We start from the raw sequence: 19,272 nt of genomic DNA, 5'->3' as shown, positions 1-19,272 counted from the left end.
TGAAGAGCTTACAGTGCACTGTTCAATTTATCATCCAAAAATGGATCAGAGATAGTAAAACTGCAAAGAAGACATGGCTGGGCACGTGAGCTGATTGGCTAGGCAAAGAGAGCATTAATTAGAAAAGCAGCCTGAGCCACTCTGGGGGAGCTGCAAAGAGCTCCCCCAGAGTGGTATGTGTGAATAACTTCACACACGCCACAAATTTGTCTTTTATAGAATCTGAATCTGAAAGAATGTCCTTAGACCCCTTTAGAGGCATGTGGGGGGCCACAGCAAAGCTGGTAAGAGAGGTGAGGTGGTCAGACGAACCATAATTAAACATTTCGGCCTGCAAAAAAAATTAGCTGTGTGTGGATATAAAACTAACAACCCAAATGTAAGGGTGGGAGCATCATGCAGTGGAAATGATTTCCTTCAGTAGGAATAGGAAACCATCACTACTGATGGGAAGATGGACAAAGCTAAACGCAAGACAATCCTGACTAAGTCTTGAGACTGAGGCAGATGTCCTCCTTCCAGCAGAAAGACACTAAACATGCAGCCAGAGCTACAATGGAACGGTTTGGATCAAAACATTATGAACAGATGAGAATGGCCTAGTCAAAGTCCATACCTAAACCCAACTAGAAATCTGTGGCAATGCCAGCCACACTTTTTCGATTTTCGCGTGTAAAGAAATTTGAAAACCGTGTAACGCGTTCCTTTCACTGAATCACCATGCACTACTTTGTCTGGGCGTACGTAGGTTCAAATAAAATCCTAATAAAATCCATTTAAGTTTGTGGTTACCCTCCTACCCGGTGTCAACCCCTCCTCCTCAGCTGCTTCTCCATCTCCCCCGTCCAACAGCTTTAATCTCTGCCTCTGACATGTGACTTCCTTAATCCCCCCCCCCCTCCCCTCCCCACCAAACAGCTGCAGATTTGACACAAAGCTCTGTGATTTGGTTCATCAGTAGATGATGCGACATGATAAGCTGTGCAGCCAGAGCTGCAAAGTATTTTTACACGTCTGGCTGCTCTGCTACTGAGGTCGCTGGTTTCGTCTGGAGCTTCTGTTTGCAGTTAAAGCTCCAGCCTCGTCGAGCGTTCTCACACCAGTACCACTAAATGCTAGGGCGGATGAGGGAAGAACAAACCCCTCTCATGCAGGGGGGTGAGTGGGTTCGTGGGTTCCTGTCGACTAAATTGAAAGCAGTATTTTTCTGATGCTTTCTGCTGGACTTCCAGCAATAATCTGCAAACCCCTACTCTTTCTGAACAAAGGGCAGCAGCATTGGAGAAAGTGGGTCAACCTTTCACAATCAAGAGGTAGCAGATGCTTCTCTGGACTGTGCAAATAAAACCTGCCTCGCGCTGAATGTACGTAAAGAATCTAAGGGCACAGAAAGACGAGGGGAGCAAACAATGCATCTGCACCGCCACAAAGGTACAGAGGTACAGTCTTTGGACACCTTGTTGCTCTTAATTAGCTCCTTTCCATCATAAACCGAAATGGAAAAAAGAATAATAATAATATTACATCTTAGAAGCACTGTATCCCCACAGAGTGAAGGCCTCACCATAACAACCAGGAAACAGAAATCACCATAAGCATCCTTTTTACGTCTTGGTTTGTAATGTTAAAAACCAAACAATGAAATCAGGTTCAACAACAAAAGCTCTAGCGATAGCATTTAAAAAAAAAAAAATAGAATCCTTACCTGAATCTTCATTTTCCAGCAGGGATTCATTTTTGCTGGATCTGTAAATCCCGTCACCCTCACACACACACACACACACCCCTCACACAGGCGATGGCTGATCAGGGGGGTCTTACATGCCCCTTTTGTAGATCCTTGCGGTGAATCCCGATCGCAAGGTATCAAATTCCAGAGAAACAGAGAGAGCCAAGCCTCGCAAATACGGAAGTAAAGCTGCGACGGCAACGTCAGCCGTCACTGAGCAGAAACAAAGGAGGAACGATAGGAACAGGCACAGCAGAAAAAGAGCAAGCTGCTGGCCTACATTTTTCTTTTCAAACAGATAAATACTGATCTGCCGCTGCCTGTCCAGACTCGTCTCCCCTTCAGCTGCGGAAACACACACACTCACACACACACACACACACACAGGCACACACTGTGTAGCTTTGCTACTGTAATCTCATTGGCCGAGCATCCACTTCCTCCAGCTGATCTTGACGGGGAGCTAGGGAGGAGGGGCATACTGCTGTTGTATCATTCAAGGGAGGGAGGAGGTGGTTTTAAATAGACTGTCTGCTCTGAGCACTGAGCTGAACCTTAAAGAGCCTCCCGATAACCCTGATTAAGCCCGTCCTAGACCACCACACACAATAATGCAGCCTGCTACCCTACGAATTCCCCCTCTACACACACACACACACACTGATTTACAACAAAGGAGTCAGCCACCTTAAGATGTGATAAGCCGCTAAGGATCGCCCGCCAATCACAGATGCCGTTACTCCCACCTCCACCAATCTCCTGCCTGCAAGGTGGAGCAGAGCTGGGAGAGGTTGGCGATTCATTACGCACATCCTCCTCACAGCTGTGCCCAAGGACGCGGCTGACACAGTCTGATGCTGACACAGCAGGCCATTAAAGCCAAAGTCCACCAATAAACACAGCAAGGATCCTTTTCGCAGGTCCGTGAGTCACCAGAGTGTTTCACAAGGTGCAGCCAATGAAGAACAAATGGCTTCAAAAAAAAAAGTTTAAGGGAAAGATTTCCCAAGGAGATATAGAGAAGAAAAATGTAGAAATGTGTTGATTTGACATGATTAAACAGGATGAACAAGCTTAACCCATTAGGTCACCTAAGTATTTCCTGCTTGGGTTGTACACTATAGGAGACAGAGATGTTAGATAATCCCATGAGACTTTTAAAACTTAACTATGTGGATTAAAATATGGTGAATATGATATTTCTGCAACCAGGGAATAATGAAAAACTCTGTCATGTTTTCACAGTAGTTAGCACAGAAAAATAACCTTCATCCTACATGCATTTAAAAAAATGCATTAAACATCTCTGCAGTATGAATCCCTTTATCCTGAATTAGTCGAATTATTTTTTCCCTTCTACCTAAATATTTACCATACCATAAAATGCATTCATACTTTCCCCCCGTAGTCTCAACATATCTTACACATGCTCTGTAAGAACAGTCCTGTTCTTGATAAAGATCCCTCTCTCAGGTATGCAACAAAAAAAGGACACCCTTCTGTTTGTGTAACGGGTTTGGGAGGTCTCGCAGCTTCTTCTCGACACAAAATCTGGGCCGAACCTTTTTCTTCTGTGGTGTCTGGGATGTCGATGTGCTGCGGTGGGAGAGATCTATGAAGACTTCCAGGGAGTTCTGCAGTTTAATTTGAAATGTCCTCACCAGAAGGAAGGCTGTTTTCGGTTTTGCAGGTTCAAGTAAAAAAAAAACAAAAAAAAACAAACCAACAACAACAACCAATTTCGCTTTTCTTGTGTAGTTCGTACATCGTTCATTACCATTGTTCATGTCCCGACTGAAAAACAAAATTATCTCCACAGATCTGCCACCTCCATGTGTCGTCTTGGTGATTTAAAGAGTAACTCACCCTAAATTAGCTTTTTTTCTGCAGATAAACTGTATAATCTGGGCCTAAGGGTGCCACTTAAAATGTTACTGTGCCTTTTTTCCCCATTTTTACGTGATCTTGTTTAATTCTGCAATATCTGTGTATAAACCATCTTAGTGCTGCCCCCTTAGGGTTAAACGTTGGCTATTGCAGTTGAATTTTCCTATTGGTACATGCTTTCATCACCATAGCCCCCAAATTCAAACAGTTATGTGGCAAAATCACCTGATGACTCCATTTCCCTCCTCCTGACCACCGCAGATATGAGCCCTGCTTAAAACTCCCATCCTCATCCGTGTCCTTGGGTCCGCCCACTTTGGTGGCATCTTTCAAAACGTGTCTGGGGGCGGGGTTATGCCTTTACATTGGGTGAATTTGTTACCTAATTTGTTAAAAAATATTTAATTTAGGAGCGTCAAATTAAACCAGGCTAAAAAAAAAAAAAAAAACTCATTCCATTTCATTATTAATCACTACTCAGTGTTAGTCCTTTACATAGAATCACCTAAAAAATTACAGTAAAGTTTGTCACAGTAACCTGACAAAACGCGAAAAACACCAATTGGGAACACTACATTTACAAGACTCTGTATGTGACTGCATAAACAAGCTAGCTTTCTTTAATGAGGTTATTTTTCATTGAACCAGCATTCCAGTCAACAAACACGGCCAGTTGTCAACAGATTTGCATTAGCTGAAAGCAAAATAGCCACAGAACCCGATGTCCGACCAGATCGTTTTCTCCTGCTTAATACGGACTAAACCACAGGCTGCAGTTGGTGCGTAAATGCTGCGAAATTAAACTCAAGGCAATGACTCGGATGAATTATGAGGCAACACCGAGAAAAACGAGAGGGCTGATGATATCGCTTAGCCAAAAGGCTGCGGCGGCCCGCTTCGTTTAAAACATCGCAGCTTCTGAGGATGAGGGGCATGCATCAAATTTGCAGCAGAAATGTCAACACCAGAGTCTGGAGCTGAAAACAAACAGTCAACAGGCTTTTTTTTTTTTTTCCAGATAAAAGTATGGCGCAAACGAGAAGATTGCCAGCTGGTGACTCAGCCTACTTAAAAACCATTTCACTTGGAAAAAAACCTAATAATGCTTCTTTTTCAAAGCAGCGAGACAGTCAGAGGGGCCTTTTCACATAAAGATATCGGCAGAGAGGGATTATAGAGAGGAGCCTTTGTGTTTGTTGCATATGTCAAAGACGTCGTGGTATTTGGAGTTCAAAGATTGGGCTGAAGGAGTTTCCTGTTTGTTCCCAGCTCTTCAAGGCCTCGTGTAGATTTACTGCCCACCCTGGATTATTACTGGGGAACACAAGTTCATTAAGCTTTCTATGTCAACACGATCATACAATGGTCGACAACCTCATGAAAATAAAAGAGCGACTATCAGGGGTTACAGGGCCTTACAAAAGTATTTACACCCCTTCATCTTTTCACATACTACCATGCTGCAATCACAAACTTAAGTAGATTATGCAGACCTCCTGTCTCAGATCATTGGAAAAATGCACATCATTATCAGGTGGGGGGAAAAGTATTCAAGCCTGTTTTTTTTTTTTTTTTTTTTTTTTTTTACAAATAGTATGATCACAGCGCCTTTCAGAGCCAATACCTTGTAAAGCCAACTTTTTTTTATCCAGCTGCAAATCTTTTAACATGAGTATCAATCATCTTAGCACATCTAATGACCTGAAGTGTTGACCTTTACAAAAACACTGACCAATTACAGTTAGGTTCATCTGTACGGCGCCTCTAAAGGGACATTAAAGGGTTTTGTTTATTTTTTTAAAGCTTGTAATATTATAAGCACCACATATTTTCACACACACAATGTATACTTTCATTGGTGCACCAGATAGTTATTTTTTATTGATATTAAAGATGGCAGCCAAAGAAGAATCTGGTGCGCACAAGAATGTTATTTATCATTTATTTTTTTCCTGCAGTGCCCCTTCAGGGGCTCCGTACCATGGAGAGCTTTTGTGAACATCCGTTTTTCAGGCTTGCCTGGGGTCTGGACGCTGACGGGGCCTTTCTAACACAAGAAAATGCTTGAATTTAAGCAGAGTTCACACTGGGTGATTATCGGCCCTCTTAGGTAGTCTTTTGCCTTTAATGAAATCTCTGGGTGTGAGCTTGAATTGAGCTTGGCCTGTGGTCTCTGTCATTGTGACGAATGCAACGACTACCAATTTGGTCCTGACTAACAGCGACCTCCGAAAAAATATCAAGCTGTGCCAGAAATGTTCTGGGGAAACCATGCAGTGCGGCCTCTGTGTTCAGCCCAGCCAGGAAGCGCTTGTCCGGCGTCCTCCTTTCCCTAATCCTTCGTTTCCTCTTTTTAACTCTAATAACAAGTAGATTACCATTTGTAGATCGGTGTTTATATTTTTTGATAGACTGACAGCTCCGCTGGATCAGTCAGACACGATTCTGCTGAAGCAGCAGGTCGTGCAGTCAGGCATCTTTATGCAGCGTGACAGGAGTCACTATCATACTGAGCATCAGCAGCATGACGTGGAAATCCTGTTTTAGAAATTGCACATGGTGCGTATGCTGGGCTTAAGCTGTTCCACTGTAGCTCTGGGTGCAACCTCTGAAATAGTATCAGTTCGCACAACTTTGGACAATTCCCAAGGGGGAATTCATTTGCACCCTACCAGTCTATACATTCATCTCTAACAGGCATCTACTAACCAAAATTATTAATTAACTGAACAAAAACTCTTTATAGGTACCACAAAAGATTAAGCAGACACAATAAACAACCACAACAACAACAAAAAACATCAGATGTTAAACTATTAAACTGCCTGATAGCAGAGGGAATAAAGGACTTTAGGCAGAATCTAACAACAGCCTTAAGGCAATAGCAGAAATTCTGCTAAAAGGATGTGGTCAGGCTGACTGATCATTTTCTTTGCTTTTCCAGACACCCATTTCTTCTAAATTGCGCACAGAGTTTTCTGCTAAAGTTTATTAACCTTAGAGCAAACATTCACAATACTATTCAGGCTGTTTTGGTCCTTATTGCCCATCAAAGCACCCTGGTAAACAGATAAAGGAAACTTAAAAAAAAAAACTTTAATGCAAGATCGATCAAACCGATAACTGAGAATCGTATTACGAACAATATAAGTGTTAAACTACAAGTTTGTTGCTGCCTTTAAGATTTGTTATCCTTCCAGGATTTAACCCCATCCACGTTCTCATCAATTCTGACCAGCCTCCCTGTCGCTGGTGAAGAAAAGCTTCCCTACAGCATGACGCTGCCCACAGCATAATTTAGGGTGGGGATGGCGTACTACTTCCATCACCACATAGCAATTTGCATGCAGGCCAAAGAAAATAAATGTTGGTATCATTTGACTTGAGCACCTTCTGTCACATGTTTGTTGTGTCTTCCTACGCTGGCTTTCTTTCTGTCCCTATTAATTCAGGTCTATATAGGTGTCCTGTTGACATACTCCTCCACCTCAGCTGGATCTCTGCAGCTCCTCCAGAGTTAAAGTGGGCGCATTGGTTGTTTCTCTGATGAAATGCATGAAATAATTTTAAAACTCGTAAAAAAAACAAAACAAAAAACCACTTGCAATAACAAGGTCATGGGTTCCAACACGGAGTTCGACCTGCATGGAGTTTGCATGTTCTCCCTGGGCATGCGTGGGCTCTCACCGGGTACTCTGGCTTCCTCCCACAGTCCATAAACATGACTGCTAGATGAATTGGTCTCTCTAAAATTGCCATGAGGTGTGAGTGTGTGTGCATGGTTGTTTATCCTGTATGTCTCTGTGTTTCCTTGTGATGGACGGGCGACCTATCCAGGAAGTACACCGCCTCTCGCTCATTGACCACCAGAGGTAGGCACCAGCCTCCCCCCGCAACCCTGCACAAATAAGCATTGGTCTATATTTTTAAAAACTCAATAAAATACATTGACGTTTGTGGTTGTAATGTGAAAGTGTAACGGGTTCAAGAGGTGTGAATACTTGTGCAACTGTCAATATACAGCATTTGTTTATTATGAGATAGTCAGTCCAGTGCGTGACAATAACTCCACACCACCCAATCCCATTTGACCGAGTCTAAAGGGAGGAAGGGGAGCTTTGCCAAACCAGAGAGCGAGCAGGAGAGAAGATAAAATGTCTGAGAGCTGGATGGAGGGTTAAAGACAGGATTTTAAGGTAAAACGAGAAGGCACAGAGGAGAGATGGGAACCAGGGTGAGAACTCCTGGCAGTCTGATTTCTATAAAGAGACGAACGTTTCGGATATCCTGCTGGGCATGAAATTGAGCTGTAATAGCCTTTTCAGTTCATATTCAAATATAGTCATGCATACTGATAACTGCAGCTCTGCAGCGTGTATGCCTGACGCATCAGTCAAATCTACCTCCAATTAAGGGAACGTGAAACACGAGTGACTGGAAGGAAAAAAAAACCTGCTAAAGAGTAAACGCATGTTGCATGAATCCTTTGCAATGATTTGATTAGGAGCTCTGCTTCTCTGCTATTCTGAGCCTCTGCCATCAACAGAACATAATCCGGACTCTAAAATGAAGAAGCAAAAACATTAAGTAGGCCATCACTGTACCAGCATCGCCCCGGCACAAAAGCATCGATTCATCATCCCGAAATAACAGCTTGCTGGCTGCATAGTAGCTTTATTGATTTCCAGCTACAACCCACTGCCCACTGTCCCCCGTTTCCGCCTCCTTTTCAATTCTGGCGCCCGACGGAGAACATCTATCTTGGACTGTGAAAGCTGATGGGGACAGCTGAAAGGGGGTCATGCAGAGAATACCCATGTGGCCATCAGCAGGGTGGTAAGATGGGAGGTAGAGGGGAACAACCCGTCCCCCTTTTTGGGCAATTTTCGTTTTGGGCTGGGAGGCCGGGGTCATACAGGGGCCAGAACACACTCGCGTTTTCCTCAGAATTTACCAAAGAGAGCCTGCGACTTATAGACTAGTTTCGCTATGAGAAATAGAAACTGAAAGTGCACAGTGCTTTGCAGAAGTTTTCTTTTCTCATAGTCTCAACACAACCTACTTAAATCAGAAAATATGATTGGAAGTTTTATGATGGCATGGATTGGACTCTACAGCTCAGGAGGAACAATCTGTCCACAGGTCAACTATTGAGGCATGTAGGCAGCAAGTGTGGCCTTTATGGAACAATGGCAACAAGGAACCTGTTGTTGAAAGAAAAGTCCTAAAAAAGTCCAAATAAAGGTTTGCCACAACCCATGCACATGTGTAGAGGAAGGTGAACCATTATAAAATAATAACACTGCACATTAGAGCCTGAATACTCTACCCCGATGGTGAAACATGGGGGCAGCAGCAACATGCTATGGTGTTTTCTTCAGAAATGGCAGAGCTGATGGAAGATGGGTGTAGTTAAGTACATAAAGAAGTGCTTTTAGACGCTACTAAAGCCTTCAGACTAAGCTGGAGGTTCACCTTCCCGCAGGACAACTACACGCAACATCCAGCTAGGGCTACAGTGAAAAGGATTAGATCAAAGCAACAGTCACGTGTTATAGAGGGTCCAGTCAAAGTCCGGCCATAAATCCAACTAAGAATCTTTGAGAATTGGTGCCAACAGAAATTTGCCTGAAATTGAGCTATTTTGCAAAGAGGAATGGGCATCTCTAGATTTGCAAAGTAAAAAAAAAACATACCACAACAGACTCTGTGGCTCTACACCAGCATTGACTCCGGTGTATTATTTGTAGTAATGTTGGAAACATATAATCTGCTTTTTGTTGGTCAACCACATGAAACAATAAAATGCACAGAAGTTTGTGGTTGTAACGTGAAAAGAAAGTGCAAATGTTCAAGTGAATACTTTTGCAAGGCACAATAGATAGAAAAGTTAAGCTTAATGTTTTATGCAAGTTGATTCAAGACACAAAAGGGTAATATAGTGGAAAGAACAGTCAATTATTAATAAACTTGTAAATTAAAAAAATATAATGATTCAACAACAAAGCAAATAAAATGCCAAATGGTAAATACATTCTAATGTATTTAAAGTTGGAAAAGCTATTAATAAATGACTTCACAATATACAGTGATATGACTGCGGCATTATTTTATTTTACTTTTAAAAAGTATATACCTTTAAAACATTAAAAAATACCTAAGTTAATAAAAATTACCATAATGAACAAAGTAAAAATGCTAAATTGCTTAAGTAATAAACAAACTGTCCCAACAAGGCCATTTTTTTTAAAACAGAGATATTTTATGAGTTTCTCCAACTACTCTCACAACAATGCTATTTTTATTTTCACCGTTTCCGTTGCCAATCTGCCAAAACGCACAACTTGTCTCCGGTAATGTCATTTTCCACACGCCACCGCTGGCGCCTGATGCTGACTTCCTGACAGCAGATTTTTCGTACCAAACACACAAACGTCTGCCTGCCCACTCAGCAGCCCACTGCGTTGGACACGGCAGAACACATTGTCCTTCGAAGGAATACGATTACCAACAAGGCCGCGGTGTCAGAGCAGCTGCTCTAAACTGGAGATAAAGTGAGAAAAATTATGTAGTTGTTCAAAACAAGCAATTGTGATTTTTTTTCCCCCCTTTAAGATCATTTAGACTTGGTCGTAAGCTGTGACTTAACAACAGAGCCGGCAACTTTGTCCTCACAATTGTAACGATTTCCCTGGTTTTTACGTTCTGAAAAATAACGTGATAAATTCGGCCATTTTTATAGTGACCGACTCTTCAGACTCAAAGACAGCAAAGCAGACCCACATCATGACAATTCCTCTCCTCTGCTTCACTTCACACCTCTTTTCCTTCAAACTTAAGATGTCGGAAAGACTTTCCCCAACAGACTTGGGGTGCAGTAACCTTCTGGGCTACTGCTGCACATACAGGACATATACTAGATATTAATAATAATAATAATAATTTCTGCCTGCAAGGTTCTTCCTCAGCTCACATTGCTCCTCTGCAGCCACTCAGACAGCCGTGCTGTGGACTGACTACTGCTAGAATTATCTGAGGTTTCATAGTAATTATTTCTGGTAATTTAACAATTTTTGTCCCCTGAATCTACTGAGTGGCCCGTCTGTGTCACAAGACTCACCATTTGTTTGGCTGCTGTGAGCAGACGAAATACATCAGCCCTAACACACACACACACACACACATCTCACGCTGCTGAATCAATGGGACTCAGGGGTTTGATTTGTGGGCTCTTTCAAAACCGCATCTTGGCTGGAGATCTTTTGAAATTTCAGACCAAATTGATTCAGAAACACAAATATTTTCTTGCCAGCGGCTGCACGGAGCTGTGCGCCGCTTGCCAGCATCTGAGACTCGCAAGGCGAAGAAATAGAGCTCCTGCGGCATTTATGGCTCTATCAGTGTTTAACATCAAACGCGATGTTTTCAAGGTGGGATACGTTATCAGTGCATTTTCATCATGTGGCAAATGTTGGTTTACTTGAATTCCTTCTCCGCATCGCAACAGAGGGCTGCAAACTTCACTTATTCTTGACAATATGCAAGTGCGTGTGTACGTCTGAGATGAGTCATGAGTGGCTATTGGGATGCAGACAGCAGCACAGAGCATCTATGGCAGAGCTTATCGTGCTTCATGGTCTCGACCCGGCTGACCTGACGTCTCCAGGATCAAACAATTACTGTGAATGGGTTAGAGGGAGAGAAAAAACGAGCGCGCAACCTGGCAAAGACCGCCACTAATGAACGCTTCCTTATAACAACATTCATGCCCCTTTAATTTTACATTTGGTCACGTTCAAAGTGCCAGACAGCTTGTTTTTTTTTCCCCTATTTGATTTCATGTGATATGCCAACATCAAGGTGGTGCGTAGCTGTGAAGTGGAAGATACAAAATAGACATTTCATTTTGGCAGATGTAAATCTGAACGTGTTGGTTACATTATAGCTGCAGGTTATTCAGCAGGGATGTCGCCTAAGGGGTTTGGACCAAGTGGCTGGACCTTTTAGTCATTCCTTTTCACAGCATAGGTCAAGCTCAGCCAGATTGGATGGAAAGTTTGAGGATTTACCGCAGAGCCTGGTCTGGACTTTGACTGGGCCGTTCTAAACGCATGAATAAGCGTTGATTTAAACCACTCTGGCTGCATGTTTAGGGTTGTTTTCCTGTTCAAAGCTGAACCTCTCCCCGGTTCTAAAGCCTTTTGCAGCCTCTGCCAGATTTCCTTCCAGGATTACCCTGTATTCAGCTGCATCTGTCTTTCCATCAACTCTGACCAGGCAAAAGAAAAGCATCTTTAAAGTGTTACACTTCAACTTCACCACGTTTCACCAAGGGAAACCAGGGTGATGTGCAGTGTTTTAGCTACTCACTGCACATTCTTGCTGAGTACCCTAGATGGTGTGTGGCAAATTGCAAGCATTAATTTTTATAGCCGTCTTTCGGAGATGACTCTCTCCTTGACGATCTTCTATAAAAGACAAATTTTGTGAAGTGCACGGCTAATAGTATTCCTGCCAACATATTCTCCCCTCTGCAGCTCCTCTAGAGTTACCACGAGCCTCTTGGCTGCTTTAGTGATTAACACCCTCAATATTTATTTTATATTTATCGTATTTGTTATTATAGTATTTGCTATAAAAGTAATGAGGGTTATGTGCCCCAACGTCATTATTTTTTAATTCTCTGCAGGTACCCAATCCAATAAATATATAAATCACAAAAAAAGTAAACTTGTTTCTCCCAACCACAAAACAGCGTTTACGTGTTTACCGGCAATTCAAACCCAACAGATGATTTTTCCTAAATATCTGCGTTACTAAACAGGGCCTAAATTACACACACTTCCTAATTCAGTGACTTCTGGTAGCACTTGGTTACAATGGTATGGGTATCAGAAGAAAAGGAGCTGAATACAGATTCATGCCACACTATTCAGACTTATTTTTTTATTTTTTTAAAACATCTTACATCCTTCTTTCCATTTCAAACTTATCCACTACTTTGTGTTGCTCTATTTAGCATAAAATTCAATTTCAAATCCGATAATGTTAGTTCAAATGTGCTAAAAATGTTGAAACGTTCCATGCATAGTGGAGACTTTCAGAAGAAACGGTGCGTTGTTTTGGCAACTTTTCCTACTGATCAGGCCTCAGGCAGAGTCCCATTTAGCTCTCCTACAGAAGGTAAAACTTGTTATATTTTCACTTAGTTTTCAAACATCCAACTTGCAGAGTGTAACAAAGGCCAACACTGGTTTTTATTGCCTGCATCAACCCTTTAGGGAGTGAAGAAGAGATCTACCCAAGGCCGTAAACTCCATCTTCTGCATGGAGCTCTGCAGGCGTGACCTCAATATAAAGAGAAAACAGAGAGAACTACATCTTTTCCCCCCTCCGGTATCCACCTCGCTCCCTTCTGGGCCGTCTTCCACTCGCTGTGACATCAGCATTCCTCACCTGCTGCCAAAACAGATGGCGCCTCATTGGTAACCCTGGCCAGGTTTAGAAGTCCTGCTCTTTAAATACACCCATTTAGGCATTTATAACAAGTCCGCATAACTTATTAGCTCCGTCCTCCTCCTCCACCACAGCAGCAGCTATTCTATTTCTTCTGTTTTCAGATCTCAACAGGATGTAGGAGTCATAAGCAGCTTCCCTGCAGCAGACCACCTCTCCACAGGGGGGCTCTTGGCATATGAAAGCACCTGGGGCTGCAAAGCTCCCTCCCCTGCATGTAAACCTTGGATTTCTGCCTGCAACTGTGGCCAACGGAGGGAATCGTGGAGTAATGATGGTGGAGTATTGCACAAAACCGCTTTACTCCTGACCTGGCTTGACTGAAAGCTGTGCACACTTCCTCATGCAAAGGCAAACAACACAAAGAGGAAGGATGTCTATTGCTGCTTTACCCCCTACCACGAGGAGGACATCGCCGTTAGATGTGTGGCGTTAGTCTGTTTGCCTAATCAAAAGGCAAACAGACTTTTGATTAGACTCCTCGGAGAATTTTGCTTCACTCCATCTGGTCGGTTAAATTCGGATGGTTTGAAGCGGTGCATACCAGCTCCATCTACTTTTCATAACAAGCCACCCTGAACCACACACCCACTTCCTCTTTCATCTCTGCACAATGAATGTAGCGTGGAGCAATGAATCTGTCGTCCACCCACATTTATTTGATTTTTTTTTTTTTTTTTATATACATATATTTTTATTAGAATTTTTTGAAATATAGACATACAGCAAAAGAACATGAGAAAAAAAGGAAAAGAAAAATATAATTAAAATTTAACACAATACCGTCCCTCCCCCCACCCCATGAATAATAAAGAAAAACACACTAAACCCCAGGGCTCGCTATCTATCCAGGAAAAAAAATTAAGATGATACGTCAACTTGTTCGACAAAATACAAGAAGGGAGACCAAATGTCATTAAAGTCTTCAAGTTTTCCTTTTGTTATACAAGTCAGTTTTTCCATTGCCAGGTTGTAGCTCAGTAGTTTAAGCCATTCATTTATCTTTGGTCTTTCCGGGTTCTTCCATTTCAAAGCTACATTTATTTGATTTAAAATAAATAAATCAAATCTATAACTTTGGGGTTCCAGCAGTTTACATTTGCACGTAACGCTAATTTGCCCAGGGTGCTTCTCACAGGCAAAACCAGCTATGAGGTTAAATATTGATAACTTTTTTTTTTTTTAACTAAAAACACATCTGTCATTGGTTTGCAGGTTAAGGTCAAGACGACGTGTCTGGCAGGGACAGAAAAACGTATTATTCAAACTTTTACCCTCAGGCCGGCGTTACAGACCACTGATGGTTAATACGAGCCGACACAGAGCCAGTTTCTATCCCCAGGCGGTGTCTCTGACACCTTACAGTCAGGGTAGCCAGCTAGTCTGGCCGAGAGAAAAATTAATAAATACAAAACAAACCTATACACACACACTTACAGATACACCTGTATGGAAAGAAAAACCCAACTAACACTGCCCTTGTGCTTAAGTTTTACCTGAATAATATTTATTTTCTGCCATTGATTGTAGCTTGCTGTTTATTTGTCGGTCTGTTTTTTTGTTTTGTTTTGTTTGCTGTTTGTTTTATTTTATTTATTTTTTTTTTACACGATATGAGCACTGGAATCCGAAGTCAAATTCCTTGTTTATTCGCCAAGTTTGTGTGTACAAAGATGATTCTGATTCAGACAAGAAGCTGCTCTCAACTGCCCCCTGCTGACAAGCTCATGAAAACACCCCAACCTCAAAGTGGACACCGCATTCATTGGCGTACATGTCCATTCAGACACCCTGTTCTCACAGTTCTTGTTCGAGGGTGCAAATCTAATTTAAGGTCACACTTTCAGAATAACTACTGATGACAAAATCTTTTTACTTGCAGTAAATTACCATAAAATTTAAAAGCAAAAGAAAGGGAACAAGCTTTTTGTCCTCAATTTTTCTTTCCGCTTCGGAAATTTGAACTTCAGCGCGACATAACTGAATAATTTATCCTTTTACACACAAGAATAAAAAAATGATAAAAAATTAGCAGAATTTACAATAGACACAGGAACATCAAAGGAGTTGAAGTAAAATGACAGATACCCAGAGACATAGCAGTGTAGAAAATGTATTTCAGGGACAACAAGAATATCAAGGACTGTTACGATTCTAGCGAGAAATCTCTTTATTGTTTCTTTTCAGTTCTCTTCTGCCTCTTATTCACCGAGCAGCCATTGCATATACCAGCAGACTACCATTCCCTAAGGGGCCGCAGTTAAAACCATGTTTGAGAGGAGCACGGCTTGTGGAAACGGGCAAGACCTTAACGTTAATTACATAAATTAACACTTGACTCTGGGGTTATTGTCTACAATGCAGTTGTAATCAACTTACCAATAAAGATGTTATAGGGAATTTTCTTTTCTTGCTGTAAACGCACATCTCACTTTGCCGAGGATGTTTGCAGAGGAAGTTATTTGCTGAGGTGCCAGGATAATGTTAGCTTTCTTCCTCTCATACACCATGATGATTTGTTTGGCTTACTACACTTAATTTTTTTTATTATTATTATTAATTGTGTTGGGAGCCAGAATTACAGCCCTATAGAATGCTTTTGTCTTTGCTCTGAATGTTGACATTGCTGCAAGCTGCACTGTGCTCAGGCATCTCGCACAGGGCCGTCAGTCCAGCCTCGGCTGCGGGGGTCATATCAAACAAATAATAAATACAGCCTCTCTTACTGACGTTTTACTGCAAAGATCAATCTAGAAACAGTCCACTGTGACACTTGTATTGTTGGAAAATTGATTGGTTTGATGCCGCAACAAATTACAAATTGCTATGCAACTAGGGTTAAATAGCATAATGTGGAACGGCTCCGAAAAGATTTGCTGCTTGGATCTGATCCGGATCACTTTGAAAATCGCAGATTCAGAGCAAAGACACGAATTAGCTTCAGACCATATTTCATATAAACAAGTTTAAATCAGGTCCTTTGTTCCTAGCGACTCAATAAAATTAGAGAAGCCTTTGAAGTGGAACGCAAAGACAGAAAAAGCAGGACTGACACGAACATAATTACAGACCTAGTGTGGGATCTGATGACTCTACCACTTGTGACAGTAGTATTTTTGCATTCACTCACACTTTAAATGTAAAAATTACCATCTTGGAAAACTCCTCACTCTTCCTGAAACCTGACATTTCTGTTCCTGTTGCTGTGCGCTTTATAACTTTAGAAATAAGCGGCGTGATCTGAATCTCTACAGAGCCCGACTTTATGACTGTGTCAGGAATCCACGTTTGCAAACCAAAACGCTGCATTTCCACGGCGCGCAGTTGATTAACTTTCACTCTTCCTCCTAATCCTTGCCCTGGAGTTTTGCTTCAACCATTACAGCAACAATGGCACACGCCAAATAAGCTTAGCTCCATCACCGCAACCGCTCACATTAGGAGGAAAAAAGGACGGCGACTCAAAGGAGCCCGCACAGTCGATCAAACTGTGACCATCGAGCCGAAATCATCCACTTCACCTCAGGTTAGGAGGAGGGAGGCTGGTGGAAAGATGGAGGTTGAGATATGCAGAAGAGCCGTCTGAATTTTGCTGTCAATTTTATGGAGAAGAAAATGAGCTAGGAGTCAAACTCGCAGCAGGTTTAAACAATTTGCATTGCTATCTGAAACATATTATCTCTGTTTTTCCCCCATCGCATTGTAAATATCCTCCACATTTCCACCACCTTTCTTTCTATTCAGACTTCATCCAATCGCTGTGCCTATTCTCACTTCCTCAGGTTAATATTTAGCTAGCCATGAGTATGCGCTGGGCAAATATTTGTGAAGTAGAAGCATGTTCAGATGACTGAAATCAGCTCTCTAAAGCGAAGCAGATGGGAGTGGCTGGGTGAATTCTTTGGGGGCATCTGCGGCTCAATTGTGGACCCTTGTCAGAAGATTAAGGGTTTTATTTTTTTGGGCTAAGTCACATGCCAAACATGCAGGTTTTACAAGTTTTATTTGTTTATGCCCACTGTGTGTTAGCTACATAGCTGACATTACAGCGATTTAAAGGCCCAGTAGCACCTCAATCTCAGCCTCAAGTTAAAATCACAAGGTAGGAGGAGATAACACGGCAAACAGGAATGCCTTTTAAAGATAAGCCAACCAAGGACAACTCTGCTCCAAGCTCAAAAACAGAAAAAAATAACCAAGTCACTCTGCAGTGATATTATATCTGGCCCACTCTGATAAGCATGCTTGTTTTATACATTCTGGAGTCATAATAACCGGTTCTGGAATAACAGGGAAGGGATCAACGTTAACAAGCAGGAAAGAAGGTTATCCAATATTACAAACAGCCAGAATCCAAATGAGCTGGACCCGTTTGTCCAGTAGAGCAACTCAGCCTCTGAGACCTGCAGCCGCTTCTGCAGGATTCTGCTGACGAACCGGAGCACCACAAAGATCCTAATCTACACCCGCAATAAGATGTTATCAACCTCTTCAAGTCTTAGACTCAGACAACATAGTTGTGTCAGCTTTGAATAAATTGGTTTAATTATAAGTTTATTTATATAGCACCATCAGACACAACGCCATTCCAATGGATTTAAAGGAGTATTAAGTAAAATGAGGAAAAGCATAAGAATAGTAAACATTTATGGGTCACAAAAGGGACCAAGACAAGTAAAATGCTTAGGCATGATGAGATTGAACCTATAATAATATATTTTCCCTTTTGGAAGTACTGTAATATACAATAATGGTCTCAGTCGTCATTTAATGGAGTCAATACTGTCTGCACAGCTCAGGTTTTCAGGGATTTGGTTTGAAGGCTGAGGAGCACAGAAACTAGATGCCACCTTCCCTCGTTTAGTTTTGGTCACATCAATTTAACATCCGGCAAAGGCACCATTAAAGTATTCTAACGCACTGAATGTAAAGGCGCGCGCACATTTTCAGAGACCTGATACGATGTCTTAAAGATGGCAGTAAACTGAGTTACTTTCTTGCATCCTGTGTAGTCTTAGCTGAGTCCTAATCCCCCCCATTAAGCTCAAGGTAATTCTAACCCAGCCACTCACCGTTATCATGGACACAAACACACACTTAACGATCGTTTGGTGACACAGAAACAAAGTTTTGTGTTATCTTCATACTTACGGTGAGAGATGCCGTAATAACCTTAGAAAACAGGTGGATGTAGACAATTAATAAAAGCGACTCAATTACAGAGCCTGGAAGAAAACCACCAGATTAAGATTTTTAATTGCCAAATAACCCAAAGTAGATCTAAATAAGATCTGAACAAGTTTAGAACATAGCCTGGCAATGCAACCCACTTTTCTAAATGTCTGTCAATACGTTGTGTATATGTTAAACTGTGTTAAAAACAAAAATACATTGCAAGACTGGCACTTTCTGAATAAGGCAATCCTGATTTTTTATTTTTTTTTTTGTCCCTAGTGAAAGAAATCCTTGGTTGTCAAATGAGAAAAAAAAGTGTTTGAAAATTAATTCAAAAATCCTTTTGAAAGTAAAGATATAAATAAAGTACAGATCATTTTCAAGTGGGCACTACTCGCCATGCAGTCGTTACGCTACTTAACCATGCATCACAAGGCCCTTCAGAAAGGGCTGATATGACTGTTGCTACAGATTCCTGAGGTGAAAATCACTTGAAATGAACCATTTTGTTCCAGTAAACATGTCCCAGCCCTTTTCTAGGAAGCTGCAACTGAAAGCCAGGCCTTAAGTTGTCAAAACGGTAAAAGCTGTAACAAACACACACTACGTGAGTGTACAAGGTATTTAGTTGTTTTCATTTCTATTTGTTATACCCGTAAAAAAGGGGGGGAAAAAAGTCAGTCTCTTGAGAACTTCATGCGATGACAAGGTGAGATGAAAACATCGTTTTTGACAGCAGCTCAGTTTAGTCCAAGGAAGCCGGTTTACATACAGATGACATATCTGTTCTGCGTGTTGAAGCCTAATGTTTATCCTGTCTTGACGTCCTGAGGTTTTCTCGCTCCCCCCCTCCATTGTAATCTATTAACGAGCCGGACGAAGGCCACGGCCTTGAAGATGTGTTTCTGCTGCATGTATTCAAAGGCAAGCGAGATTGCTGTCACACCTGAAGTGAAGGATAATGG

General features: G+C 41.8%; 1 protein-coding gene across 5 annotated transcripts in view; it reads right to left on the bottom strand.

Annotated features, from left to right (window-relative positions):
- march8 (membrane-associated ring finger (C3HC4) 8) overlaps positions 1 to 19,272 on the bottom strand; it is a 111,613-nt gene that overhangs the window by 41,089 nt on the left and 51,252 nt on the right. Inside the window, exon 1 of one of the 5 annotated variants that reach the window (XM_036125855.1) lies at positions 1,706 to 2,342. The exons of the other annotated variants lie outside the window; for them this stretch is intronic. Coding sequence (XP_035981748.1) covers positions 1,706 to 1,735 — 30 coding nt within the window. The 5' untranslated portion in view covers positions 1,736 to 2,342. Of the gene's footprint in view, positions 1 to 1,705; positions 2,343 to 19,272 lie in introns of those variants that run through there. 5 annotated transcript variants of the gene reach the window in all.

Source organism: Fundulus heteroclitus, chromosome 22 (assembly GCF_011125445.2).
Source record: "Fundulus heteroclitus isolate FHET01 chromosome 22, MU-UCD_Fhet_4.1, whole genome shotgun sequence".
In the NCBI taxonomy this organism is placed as follows: domain Eukaryota; kingdom Metazoa; phylum Chordata; class Actinopteri; order Cyprinodontiformes; family Fundulidae; genus Fundulus; species Fundulus heteroclitus.
Note: the sequence above shows the minus strand (reverse complement) of the source record. Positions and strands in the feature narration are given on the sequence as shown.